At 40.6% G+C, this 11,929-nt stretch overlaps 2 protein-coding genes across 3 annotated transcripts; one reads left to right on the plus strand and one right to left on the minus strand.

Moving 5' to 3' along the window:
- Positions 1-255: 255 nt before the first annotated feature.
- LOC131298875 (PWWP domain-containing protein 3-like) lies at positions 256-4,486 on the plus strand. Its single transcript, XM_058324374.1, has 2 exons — positions 256-393; positions 653-4,486. Exon 2 carries the CDS (start codon positions 694-696, stop codon positions 4,147-4,149), a length of 3,456 nt encoding a protein of 1,151 aa, XP_058180357.1. The 5' UTR covers positions 256-393; positions 653-693; the 3' UTR covers positions 4,150-4,486.
- A 725-nt stretch (positions 4,487-5,211) lies between these two features.
- LOC131298876 (universal stress protein A-like protein) lies at positions 5,212-7,860 on the minus strand. Of its 2 annotated transcripts, XM_058324376.1 has the most exons (5): positions 7,737-7,836; positions 7,472-7,706; positions 6,111-6,232; positions 5,851-5,969; positions 5,212-5,553 (listed from the first exon to the last, which is right to left on the minus strand). In XM_058324376.1, the coding sequence occupies exons 2-5, from the start codon at positions 7,662-7,664 to the stop codon at positions 5,445-5,447; spliced, it is 543 nt and encodes a 180-aa protein (XP_058180359.1). In that variant the 5' UTR covers positions 7,665-7,706; positions 7,737-7,836; the 3' UTR covers positions 5,212-5,444. The 2 variants fall into 2 exon arrangements, with proteins under 2 accessions (XP_058180359.1, XP_058180358.1); XM_058324375.1 differs by having other exon boundaries at positions 7,472-7,860.
- Positions 7,861-11,929: the final 4,069 nt, after the last annotated feature.

An 11,929-nucleotide genomic window follows, 5' to 3' on the forward strand; every position in this document is an offset into this window, starting at 1 on the left:
AAAAAAAAAAAAAAAAAAGAGAGGAGAAGATCGTCAAATTTAAATCTTTTCTATGTTCGGATTGAATACTCCATTTGATAATATCCCATCAACCTGAATTTACGTGCATGCCAATCATAAACCACACATTGCAATCCCAATAAAAAATAAAAAATGAACGGATCAAAATTTTCAAATGCATACCCGAACTGGACGGTGCAGTGGGCATGGTTAACCGCCGAGAAGGTAAAAGGACAAAACTCTATTTCAGGAGGTAATAATGGGAGTACTAATTTCTCTCTCTAGAAACAAATACATACACAGCACACACACACTCTCTCTCTCTACAAGGATTTTCACAGAGATTCTCGGGAAAATGGTATAGAAATTAGACCTCCACTGCCGAAGCTTCAGGTACTCCACTCCATTTTTACTCTGCAGTTCTTCTTCGTTCATCATTTTTATGTTTGGGGTCTAATTTTCCTCAGGCCATGTGGTTTCGTTACTGTATATGGTTTGGCTTTATTCTAACCGACACGTACGTATATATGGATATGTATTATGTGTCGTCTCATTTTCTTCCGCGCCGACGGCGTAAAACCCTCGCGGGATTGGGTTGATTGTTGATATATTTTTGTTTCCTTTCCCTGTTTTTGTATTTCCGTTATTACAGGTGTGAACTCTCCGCGATTCTTAGAAATCGTTTTCCCAAATATGGGAACAGAGGAAAGAGAAACCCTAACTGAGACCTTGGAGTCAGCTGTGGAGGCTCAAGAGAATGGGGCTAGGGTTTGTGTTCCAAAAATGGGAACGGAGGAAAGAGAAACCCTAAGTGAGACCTTGGAGTCAGCTGTTGAAGCTCGGGAGAATGGGACTAGGGTTTCTGTTCCAAAAATGGGAACAGAGGAAGCAGAAACCCTAACTGAGACCTTGGAGTCAGCTGTTCAACCTCAGGAGAATGGGGCTAGGGTTTCTGTTGACGGCGTCGAGGGTGTAAAGGATGATGTTTGTGTGGGTGGTGATGGTGGAGTTGTTATTGAAGCTAGGGTTGTGGAGACCGAAATTTGTGTTGAGAAGAGCTTCGTGTCGACTAATGGTGGTGATGGCGGGTTTATTGGAGATGCTAAAGAGACAGGGGGTGCTGCGGTAGAAGGTTTGTCCAATGGAGATTCAACTCTGATGAATGGAGATGGTTCTTATGAGGAAATCGGGTTGAACCAAGATGGTGTTTCTGTTGGTGTGGAAGTTCACGGCTCGTTGGACAGTGTAAATGAGAAAGGCGAAAATTGTGGGTATGATGATAACAAAGGTTCTGTGGCTGAAAATGAGGGAACCCCAGGTGAGGAGGTTATGAAAATTCCTGGTTCTGAGGGTAATAGAAAATTCAATGCCAGTCATAATGAAGTAGAAAATAATGGTGAAGTAGAAGAGGATGCCGGGGATGAAGAACATGAGTATTCGGTGGGTGACTTCGTGTGGGGCAAAATTAGGAGTCACCCTTGGTGGCCTGGACGAATTTACGATCCTACAGATGCGTCAGAGTATGCTAGAAAGTATAGTCAAGGGGGAAAGCTGCTTGTTGCTTACTTTGGGGACGAGTCTTTCTCTTGGTGCTCCCCATCTCAGTTAAAACCCTTTGCAGAGGATTTTGAAGAAATGTCGGGCCAAAGTAATTCTAAGAGCTTTGTAAATGCTGTGCAGAATGCCATAGATGAGATACGTAAGCTTGTGGAGTTCAAGATGACTTGCTATTGCATATCTGACAAAGATCGAGTTGGGTTTGAGAGAGATGTGGCGATGAATGCTGGAATCAAGGAAGGAGTACTTGTGCCTGACTGTGATGTAAATAAACTTTTAATTTTTCTTAATGGACAATCAGAATTGCTTTCAACGCTGAGGTCTATCGCTAAGGGTGTTTCTAACACCAGTTTGCCTGAGTTTACGGTGTTGAGGAATTCCCTTGCGGCATTTTATCGAGCAAAGGGAGGTCACAAACTGCCTTTGTTCTATGAACCTGTGTCTATTGAAGGCCTGGAAGACAAGAGTAGGAATGTTGGAGTAACAGATGTAAAAGATTTCAGTGGTGTGGTGCAAGTTCCTTTTGGAGGTCCTGTGGAAGAAGTATGGATTTCATCACCAATGCATCCAGGATTAGGTCAAGCTGATCAATCGTTGCTGCAGAAATGCTCGGGATTAATGGATGACAAGCTCTATGAAAGAAGGAAGAAGAAAGCTGTTGCTGAACTTATTGAAGAAGACATGGTTGTAAAACCTGATAACGAAATGGGGAGTTTGGTCAAGGATGTAACAACACCAGGCAAATTGGTGAAAACATCTGGAAAGGAAAAAGTGAAGAGCAGTGATGAAGTTGTAAGTCAGGATGGTGTTGATTTGAGTTCTCCATCAGGGAAGAAGAGGGGGAGACGGAAGAGGTCGGAGACTGAAGGCTCTGTTAAATCGCAAGTGAATAAAGTTCGGAGAGCCAAAAATGGTGCTGGTGAGGGGGAAGAAGAATCTAAAGACGGTGTGTCTACTGTTGGGAACGAAGATACAGATGCCAAAGAAGAAACTGAGAAGGGTTTGGCCTCAGGGATCAAGAGGGGTAGAAAGAAGAGGGTGGAGACTCAAGAATCTTCCGAGAAGAAAGTTCCGAGACAGAAAAATGGTGGTGGGGGTGAAGAAGGAATTAAGAAGAAGGGCGGTGTGTCTAGTATTGGGGATGAGGATACGAATGCCAAAGAAGAAACTGAGAAGGGTTTGGTTTCTGTGAGGAAGAGGGCAAGAAGAAAGAAACCGGAGACACAAGGATCTGAGAAACCTGCAGAGAAGGAAGTTGAGAGTGCTAAAAATGGTGATGCGGAGGGAGACAATGCTTTGAGTGTCGGGAAGGATGATAGCATCCCCAAAGAAGAAACTGAGAAGGGTTTGGCATCGAGGGAAAGAAAGAAGAGCAGATACTTATCACCTCCTTTTGCAGGTCTAAAGAAGGGGGGAAGAAACTCAAGCACCAAGAAGGACTCTTTAGATGCAGAATTCGAGAAAATTGCTAAAGTTGCTCGAGTTGGGGAGCGGATGATCAGTGCGGCTGGTCAAATCATTGGATCACCTTCTTTTACAAGTCTAAAGAGGGGGGTAAGAAACTCAAGCACCGAGAAGGACTCTGTAGATGCAGGATCCGAGAAAATTGCTAAAGTTGCTCGAATTGGGGCGCGGATGATCAGTGCGGCTGGTCAACTCATCGGATCACCTCCTGTTGTGAACTGTAGTGATGAAACCAAGGTTGACTCAGTTGCTATCTCTACTCCTAACCCTCCAAGAGAAGATCAGAAGAAGATTATAGACACTGTCAAACTCAATGCTGATACAAAGAAAGTAGTAACTGAAGTAAGGTCTGCAGCTACTAACCCTCTACAGTTGAAGGAGAAAAGTGCAGTTGATATATTTTTGGAGTTTATTTCTGAGTTCCGTAGTGCTCTATACTTAAATGGGTCAAAGTACAAGATTTTCCACAGGGGTCAACCTGGTAGAAAGAGAAAGTTGCTGAGCTCTGGACATGACACTCAGATTCCTGAATCTAAAACTCCACGAAAAAGAAATGGAAAGAAGGAACAAGAACTATCGGGTGTGAAAAAGCTTGAGAAAGATGGTGGGGAGTTGAGGAAGAAGAGGAAGAAGGAGACGGTTAATAATAAGAAAGACGGTGAAGCTGCTACCATGCCTGTGACCCTTACGGTGACGTTTCCCTCTGGCTTCTCTTTGCCTTCAAGAAATGACCTCAAGGCAGTGTTTAGCAAGTTTGGGGCTTTGAATGAGAAAGAAACAGAGGTGCTTTATAATTGCAGCTGTGCTATGGTTGTTTTCATGAAAAGCTCTGATGCGGAAGAAGCATTCAATGCATCTATCAAGGCGAGCCCCTTTGGACCTGCTAAGGTTAGTTATCGGCTCAGATATTCTTTGGATGGCTATGAGAAAGTAGCTTCTCCTTCTTATAAGGAGGGAGGCGAAAACCCAGTTGATGATGCATCTCGAGTTCTCTTCACTGTTAAGGAAAAGCTTGAGCTGATGACCTCGATGCTGGAGAAGTCTTATGGGAATATGTTACCTGAGGATCAATCTAAGTTGGAAGTTGAGATGAAAGGGCTTTTGGAGGTGGTAAATACAGTGACCTAGTCTACAACAGCTAAAATGGAGTGAGTAAGTTCAATGTGGAGCCCAATTTTTTTGTCTGCGTGATGGTTGGTGTCCCACTCTTTTTGCTTAGGAATATATGTCAATGTTTTGTTCATAGTTATGGTGGTTGTATCAAAGAATGTAGGAGAAGAAAACTCTCTTTGGAGTTACTAGGGTATATCCTTTCGGTCCGTTGCTTTTGTTTGCTGTCTTGTAAGAAAGCTGCTTGTACTTGCCTATGATGGTAATCAGTTGCTTTTGTTTGCTGTCTTGTAAGAAAGCTGCTTGTACTTGCCTATGATGGTAATCAAAATCAGTGACTCTCTCTCTCTCTCTCTCTCTCTCTCTCTCTCTCTCTCTCTCTCTCAATTGAATTGTTAGTTGTGATCTTTATTTATTAGTCTCTTAATTCGGCCAAATTTTGGATATGTTTCATGTGAATATTGGTGGGTTTTCATGGATTGTTATATATGGCTTCAGTGGCCCAGTTAATCTGATTCCTTATGCCTAGTTTTGTGGCGTTGGTAGAAAGAAAACCTCAGTAAATGAGGAATTATGAAATCATCATGGAATAAGTCCTGTATCAAGTAGAGATGGCTTGAGCAGCCGATCTCATGGTCCACATTCAGCATGTCTAGGGCCTAGGCATTCAATTTCGATAAGCTGTATTTGGGTTATGAATTTGTGATAGATTTTTGGAAGGAAGAGAAAGGGAAACACAGCTTGGATTTGTACCTTATTTTCTTTTGCTCTCACATAATTCCTCCACAAACCTGACATCTAAACACAGCTTAACCCAGACTGAATCAATATCCCGACTGATCTCACACTCCAGTTGGAGGAATTATGATGGGGGTTTTTGTGAATCAGCTAAATGCTTTTGAGCATTAGATAAGCATGTGCCAGTATAAGCACAGCTGCACAAGACTCCACATTCTGACAAATGCAATAAACTTGCATAGCCTGACAAATAGTTGAACCAGATTTCGTTTCAAAAGCAAAACTAACATCTCTACAGGGCCAGGCAAATTTTCAACACATTGGCTGGTTAGAAATAAGGACTAACGAATGCAAAATCAACTACTATATTTTTCCTTTTTTTTCAGTGCGAAAACAAACTCCAAATGTACCTCCAAACCTGGTGCACAAAATGATGGAAACTGAGTTTACTATGGTCAAAGCCACAGAGAGACATTGAAGAACAAAAAGGGAAGAAGTTCATATGTAATTTATTTACAGGCAAACGTTCCAGTTCTATTGGAAGAACTAAATGTATCAAAGCACATCCAGTACAATTAGTCATCGATTGGGTCCTGAGGAGCCTCATCAACCTTGCGCTTGATCGTGATGACAGGGCACTCAGCATGCTTCGCGCAAAATTCACTCACAGTGCCTACAAAAACCCTGCAAACCAGATTTCAGATGCATAATTGCTTAGAAATCTGGGGTTTAAACATAACTATAACTGTACGGTAGTTTCCTGTCCTAGAAGATGAATCGATATTTCGAAAAAGCAGAAGCATACAAAAGTGTTAATTGATATAGCGAGAGAGAGAGAGAGTGGGGGGGGGGGGGGGGGGGGGGGGGGGGTGTCATCAAGTCCGTCTTCCTCGGTGAATTAATTTACATGAGAAGTTAGGAAATAATGTCCAAAAAAACATCAAGCATCAACATTAGATTCGTAAGAAAACTTGAACATACCTTTGGAAAGGGCCAAGACCCCTGCTTCCCACAACCAGCAAATCAGGCTGGACTCGGTTGACCTCATGGCAGATTACTTCCTTTGGATCACCTTTCTTGATCCATGCTTCACAAGGAACCTACAATATTTTCAGCATCACGACAACCAATAAGGCATTGTAAATTTGTAATTTGTACGGAACGTTACACCACCTAGTGTGCGTGAACATGCGACAAGGAGAGAAAGAGGCATGTAAGCATTTAAGACAATTTCTCAGTACCCCAATCTCATGACATCTGTTGACAAAGTACTCAAGCAAATGGAGTCCTCTTATCTTGTTCCGGTGGTTCAACTTCTTAAAATCATCAGGAGACGCATATATACTATCCATATCGTCAAAACCTAGCCAAAACACATTAAAGAAGAACCATCAGCTGGTAAGAGAAACAAGAAAATAAGAGCTGTCTCGACATGCAGATGTATGGAATTCATGATGAAATAGACAACATGAAGGAAAGGTGACAATACATACAATAAGAATAATGATTGCTAGATGATTGTACAAAAGGTCGAGCCAGGTTAGGTATGTGGGGGAAACAGGTCTGTAGGTAATCGTCTTAAACACATTGAGATCCTTTCCTATCTGTGGGGTCAGATTTAGCAATCAATGGCCTGCAGCAAGACCATTCTCACCCTTGTTCATGAATACACTCGGAATGAATGTTGATGAGTAAGATGCAAACTCCACAATGTTTGCTAGCTAAATACGAGAGTTACTGTGTGTGTTAGTCAACGAGCCTAGTTGTCCAATATGCTTATCAGCGCCAAATCTTAAGAGTATGAAAAAAACGATTATACCGTTGAAATTTCTGAGATTTCTTCTCCTCTACCGGCAATCGGAATGTAGAGAAATGTCATGACCTAGATATTACAAATCATTCCACAGATACGAGCGAAATACATACAAACACTTCTCCACACTGAGGCTGAGTTATTCCTAAATTATCGCTCTGGTATTTTTCTGTATCATTTCCTTTTCCTAATTTTTTATTTAGCCTTTCGCCATAATTTTTGAGCTAATCATTCGTCGAGGAGTAAAAATTAGAACTTACGAACCAAAAGCAAAAAGAATTCACTAAATGCGAACAGAAATTGAAGTCTTCAATTAGTGTCGTGACATGAGAACTTTTTTCAACTTAATACTTCTCTAATTCCTATCGTCAAGAGGAATGGTCAATCCAAAAAAATTAACGCGAATCTAAAGGAAAAAAAAGTATCAAAACAATAATTTAGGATGAACAGGGCCTGAGAACTCGTATTATTATATTCTTCGTTTTTTAACACAAAAGGGGCAACGACGGCCGCTCGTTGAATGTGAAATTTCAGTCCAATCGACAAGCGAAAATGGTGATCCATAAATTCACAGTTCAGATTGTTCCGCGTGCCCATTATTAATTGAACGCCACAACATAATCTAAAGTGCAAATACTTAACACGTACGTAGACCTTAAACCAAATTCAATTAACCAACCCTAACAAGCGAAGAAATCAAAGATCCAGACGCCCTCATTCATGCAACAGTGTATTGTAATTTGTACATATGTTGAGAGAGAGAGAGAGAGAGAGAGAGAGAGAGAGAACCGTCTTGGTCGGGGACTTGGACGTGGAGGAAGAGGAGAGTGAAGGCGGAGGTGTTGGCGCGAACGATCTTACTGAGAGTCCATTCGAAAGCTCCTTTGCTGCTAATGGAAGCATGAGGGTATCCCTTTATCGTCGACTCGTTCACTCCCACCATTATCCGAGTCTGCGACGATTCCGCTGCTCCGCCCTCCATTGATCGATCTTCGTATAACCGTCTCTCTCTCTCTCTCTCTCTCTCTCTCTCTCTCTCTCTCTCTCTCTCTCCCTCTAAAATCTCTGTGAACTCAGACTACTGCTCCGTTTTGAAAGAGTGATTAATTCCTTTCCTTTAATGAATTTGTATTGCGTGGGCGCATCGTTGTCCGCAGTGCGCGGTACCGACATTTGGTCCAGCAATTGTTACGATGCGCGGCAACGTGTTGGCATTACGAACGAGGGAGCCGGGGGCGGGTCCCGTTCCAGAACCTAAATTATTATACGGAGTACTTATTTTTTACCAAGGAGAAACTTTTGTGTATTCAGGGGATACCAAGCCTTTTGGTATTCCTTTGATTTGTTTCTCTTTTTTCGGTCATTTTTTGATTACATTTTGATGATCGACACCGTTCATTTTGTAGAGTTCGATGAGAATCTTATTCATACCAAAAATTGCTTTTATCGAACTTTTATTTGATACATGATCGGAACATATTAAAATCGCAAAACAAACAAAATTGTGTTCTGATTCAGTGTGTTTTTTGACCCAGTTTTGATTTTCTTCAATATTCACGTGTGTTGATCATGTATCAAATAAAGTCCAATGAACTCTATTTTTTGTATGAATAATGTTCTCACCGAACTCTACAAAATAAACGGACCCGATCAACAAAATGTGATCTGAAAATGGCTGTAAAAGAGAGAAACGGACCGAAGGGAGACCAATGGGCTTGGTATCCCCAGGATACACAAAAGTTTCTCTTTACTAAGAAGATAAATTCAAGCTCAAAAATAATGTGTTTAAGCAAATAATTTTTCTAGTCATATGGGTTTTGTTTGATAGGTAGATTTCATTGAAATCTTTTGAACGATGAAAAAAAAATTAAAAAATTATTTTTTATTTATATTAGTATTTTTTAATTTGAAAATGTGAATAAGTATTTACGGAGTAAGGAGTATATTTTAAAGAACGTGTTGTGGAACGGGGACACCTATAAAATATTTTCCGCAATATTGGAAATTGATTTTAACACTTCAAAATTGACGGGGAGGCTCCAAAATGATGTCATTTTGTGTATCAATACAGTTCAATTTCGGAGCCCCTCCATCGATTTTTGGAGTGCGAAAATCACAATCCTGCAATATTATGTACTTCCTCCGTCCGGATTTAATAGTCCATCGTTTAATTCTAATTGGATAAAAAATTAGTTATATCTTTAAATTGATAACGAATTTTATATCTAAAATGAATCTTGTTTAATAGATCTCATTTAGTTCTATAAGACAATGTTTTTAAAATGAGCGGCGATAATGCCACAATTCACTACGTTAGGGCCACGACAGTTTTCTGAATATGACAATTTTACCCTAAGATTCTTCTCTCTCCTCTCAGACTGTGTTCCGCTTTACCTTTTACATTTCTTTTTCTTTTTTGAACCTTCTTTACCTTTCATTCTAGTTCTCACTAGTTTGGGTGCCCGATCGAGGGAGGGAGGGGGGCTGCTGTCCCCAAGGGGACAGCAGCGTGCTGCTGCATCTCATTTTGGGGCCCATCTCGGTCTCGCTTCGATGATCTGAATCGTTCACTTTGTAGAGCTCGTCGAGTAGAACAACTATGCAAAAAATCAGCTTAATTGGATATCATTAAGTACTTGATCGGAACTTTTTTATCTTAAAAAGAATGGATCCGAAACACTGGATCAAATCCACTGTAACCCATGGACTGAGAGTTATATGGGCTCCGATAAGGTATTTAATGATATCCAATTAAGCTAATTTTTTGCATAGTTGTTCTACTCGACGAGCTCTACAAAGTGAACGATTCAGATCATCGAAGCGAGACCGGGATGGGCTCCAAAATTGAGACAGCAGCACGCTGCTGTCCCCTCGAGGACAGCAGTCCCCCGCGTCCTCGAGGGAGGGAGGGGGGCTGCTGTCCCAAGGTCACAAATCTGAATTTGCTCTAGGATAGAGACCCGACCTCTTCTTCCCCAAACAAGACCAAATTATTGATGCAGGAGTGATTGGCGCTAACATTTGATTTTTTTTCTCTTTGCAATCACAAGATTAGAGGAACACCTCCTTAACCCATCACCAGTTTTGATTATTCGTCTATTTGATTGAGGAGGTGTTCTCTTACATATTGTCTATTGCATGTAATTGGGGTTCAGAGTGGTCATTTGGGACACATTCAGGGCTAGCCCAAAGGAAAGGCTCAAGAGGCCGCCGCTTTGGGCTTCCATATTTTGGGCCAAAAATAGGGCACCCATTATTAGATAAGTATATATATTTTGTGTACGCAATTATTATACAAACTCTTTTGGTGGTTCAGTACTAAAGTGTTTGCTCTTCCACATAAGATATTTGGGTTCAAGTCTTGGTAGAATACTTTTTTTAAAGTGTTTTTTTGCCAAAAAAAATATTCTCGTCACACAAATTAGGGCTAATGTGAATATGTGATTCAAACATGAGTCCACTAAATATTATTGCAACCACACAAGCCATTAAGGCCAGAATATTTACCATGTTTTATAGTATGAACAAAAATGATATATAGATAAGTATTTCTATTTATTATTTTTAAATTAGAAAATCTATCACTAAGCCTAAGGCATTTAAATACTTTGGGCTGGCCCTGGACACATTGAAAGGCTGCAATTGAAGGGGGGGTTGGATGCATGGGATAGCGGTGGCTGTTTTTTAAGGAGAGAGATGATTGAGAAGGTCGAACAGAGGGCCGTGGGTTTTTTAGCAGTGGTTTTTTTAGCAGGGACGAGAATGGAATGGAGTGGTGTGCCAGAAAGAGAGAGCGGGGGGGGGGGGGGGGGGGGGGGGGGGGGGGGGGCGCTGGTGGGGGGGGGGGGGGTGGTTGGAGTTGGGTGGAGTTTGTGTTCATTTGGCCAGAGGGTGTAAGCCTCGTGGCATTATCGCCACCCTTCAAAATTACATAAAACATTATAAATTACAAAATATAATCGATTGAAAAATAACACGAAATCTCAAAAAGGACTATTAAATCCGGACAAAGTATTTAGCATAATTAGATGAGAGATATCGAAAATAAGGATACATACTCCATTTTATTTTTTCAATTTTCTTTGAAAAAAGAAACTGTTTCTCTACTTGGAGCTCTTATTTCTCAATTTTCTTTATTTTCAACTGTCGTGGAGAAATATTTTAAAAGAAAATCATAATAAGACCAAAATGATCATTTTAGAACCTTGTCAATCTCAATGTTAAACAAGCTGTAAATTTTTTTTCCAAGATTTTGTGCCCATTTTTGGATACTATTAAAAATAGTGATGGCTGTCCTACATCTATGTTAAGGTGGACTTTTCAAGTGGTGGATGATTTGAGGCTATGTTTGGTTCTATGTAATAAAAGTGGAATAGAATGGCTATTCTTAGGGGATGTCTACTCTGATTTTTGGTTCACTACAAATCGAAAAGTAGTGACTATTGCTTGGTTCATTTGGAAGTCCCCGTATTGATTTGGTTTTTAAAGATTTACAATTCCACTCCACCATACATATTTGGATTGTTAATGTCACTCACATAATTACTAATGCGACTCCAAATTCTACTATTACCACTCTAAATTTCATTCGATTGAGATGTACTTCTAGCATACCGAACACATGAATTGGAATGTGAATTCCATTCTTGCTAGGATTCCTTGCCAATGTGAATGATTATTTCAGTCTCAATTCCTCAAATTCCATTACAAGTTAGGGTGCCTCTCGAATCCGAGTGGATGGCCCGCTAGTTTTGGACATAATTTCCCAATGGAGGGCTCCGGACAGAGGGTGATCCAAAATCAATTGTGACGTTGTTGGTCGCAATGGGAAGGTTGCTAAGGGATTGGAATGGTTTCTCCATGGGAAGTCATGGCTTTGGTTTGGGATATCAGGCAATTCCATTTGGAATTAGGTTAAGCTAATGAGCTTGCCCATGCAGTGGCATCTAATGAACCCTAAGAAGTGAAGTATAGACCGACATCTTCTAACATCAATATTTTCATTTATTTTGTGGATTGGATTCATACGTTATTGCCAGAATATTATTTGCTGAGACTGCTTTGTTTGGATTGATGTTTGAAATTTTTTTTGAAAAATAGTAGGGGTAATAAGCGGAGAGAGATAGAGAGAGAAATGTTGGGAGTAGGAGGAATTTAGGGAGAATCTAGGGGGAATTTTTAAAAAAATGCTTTTTGAATCCTAAAGAGAACAAGGATATACCTTCCGTGCATAGACAGAGGTACATA

Source organism: Rhododendron vialii, chromosome 8a, assembly GCF_030253575.1.
Source record: "Rhododendron vialii isolate Sample 1 chromosome 8a, ASM3025357v1".
Taxonomy (NCBI): domain Eukaryota; kingdom Viridiplantae; phylum Streptophyta; class Magnoliopsida; order Ericales; family Ericaceae; genus Rhododendron; species Rhododendron vialii.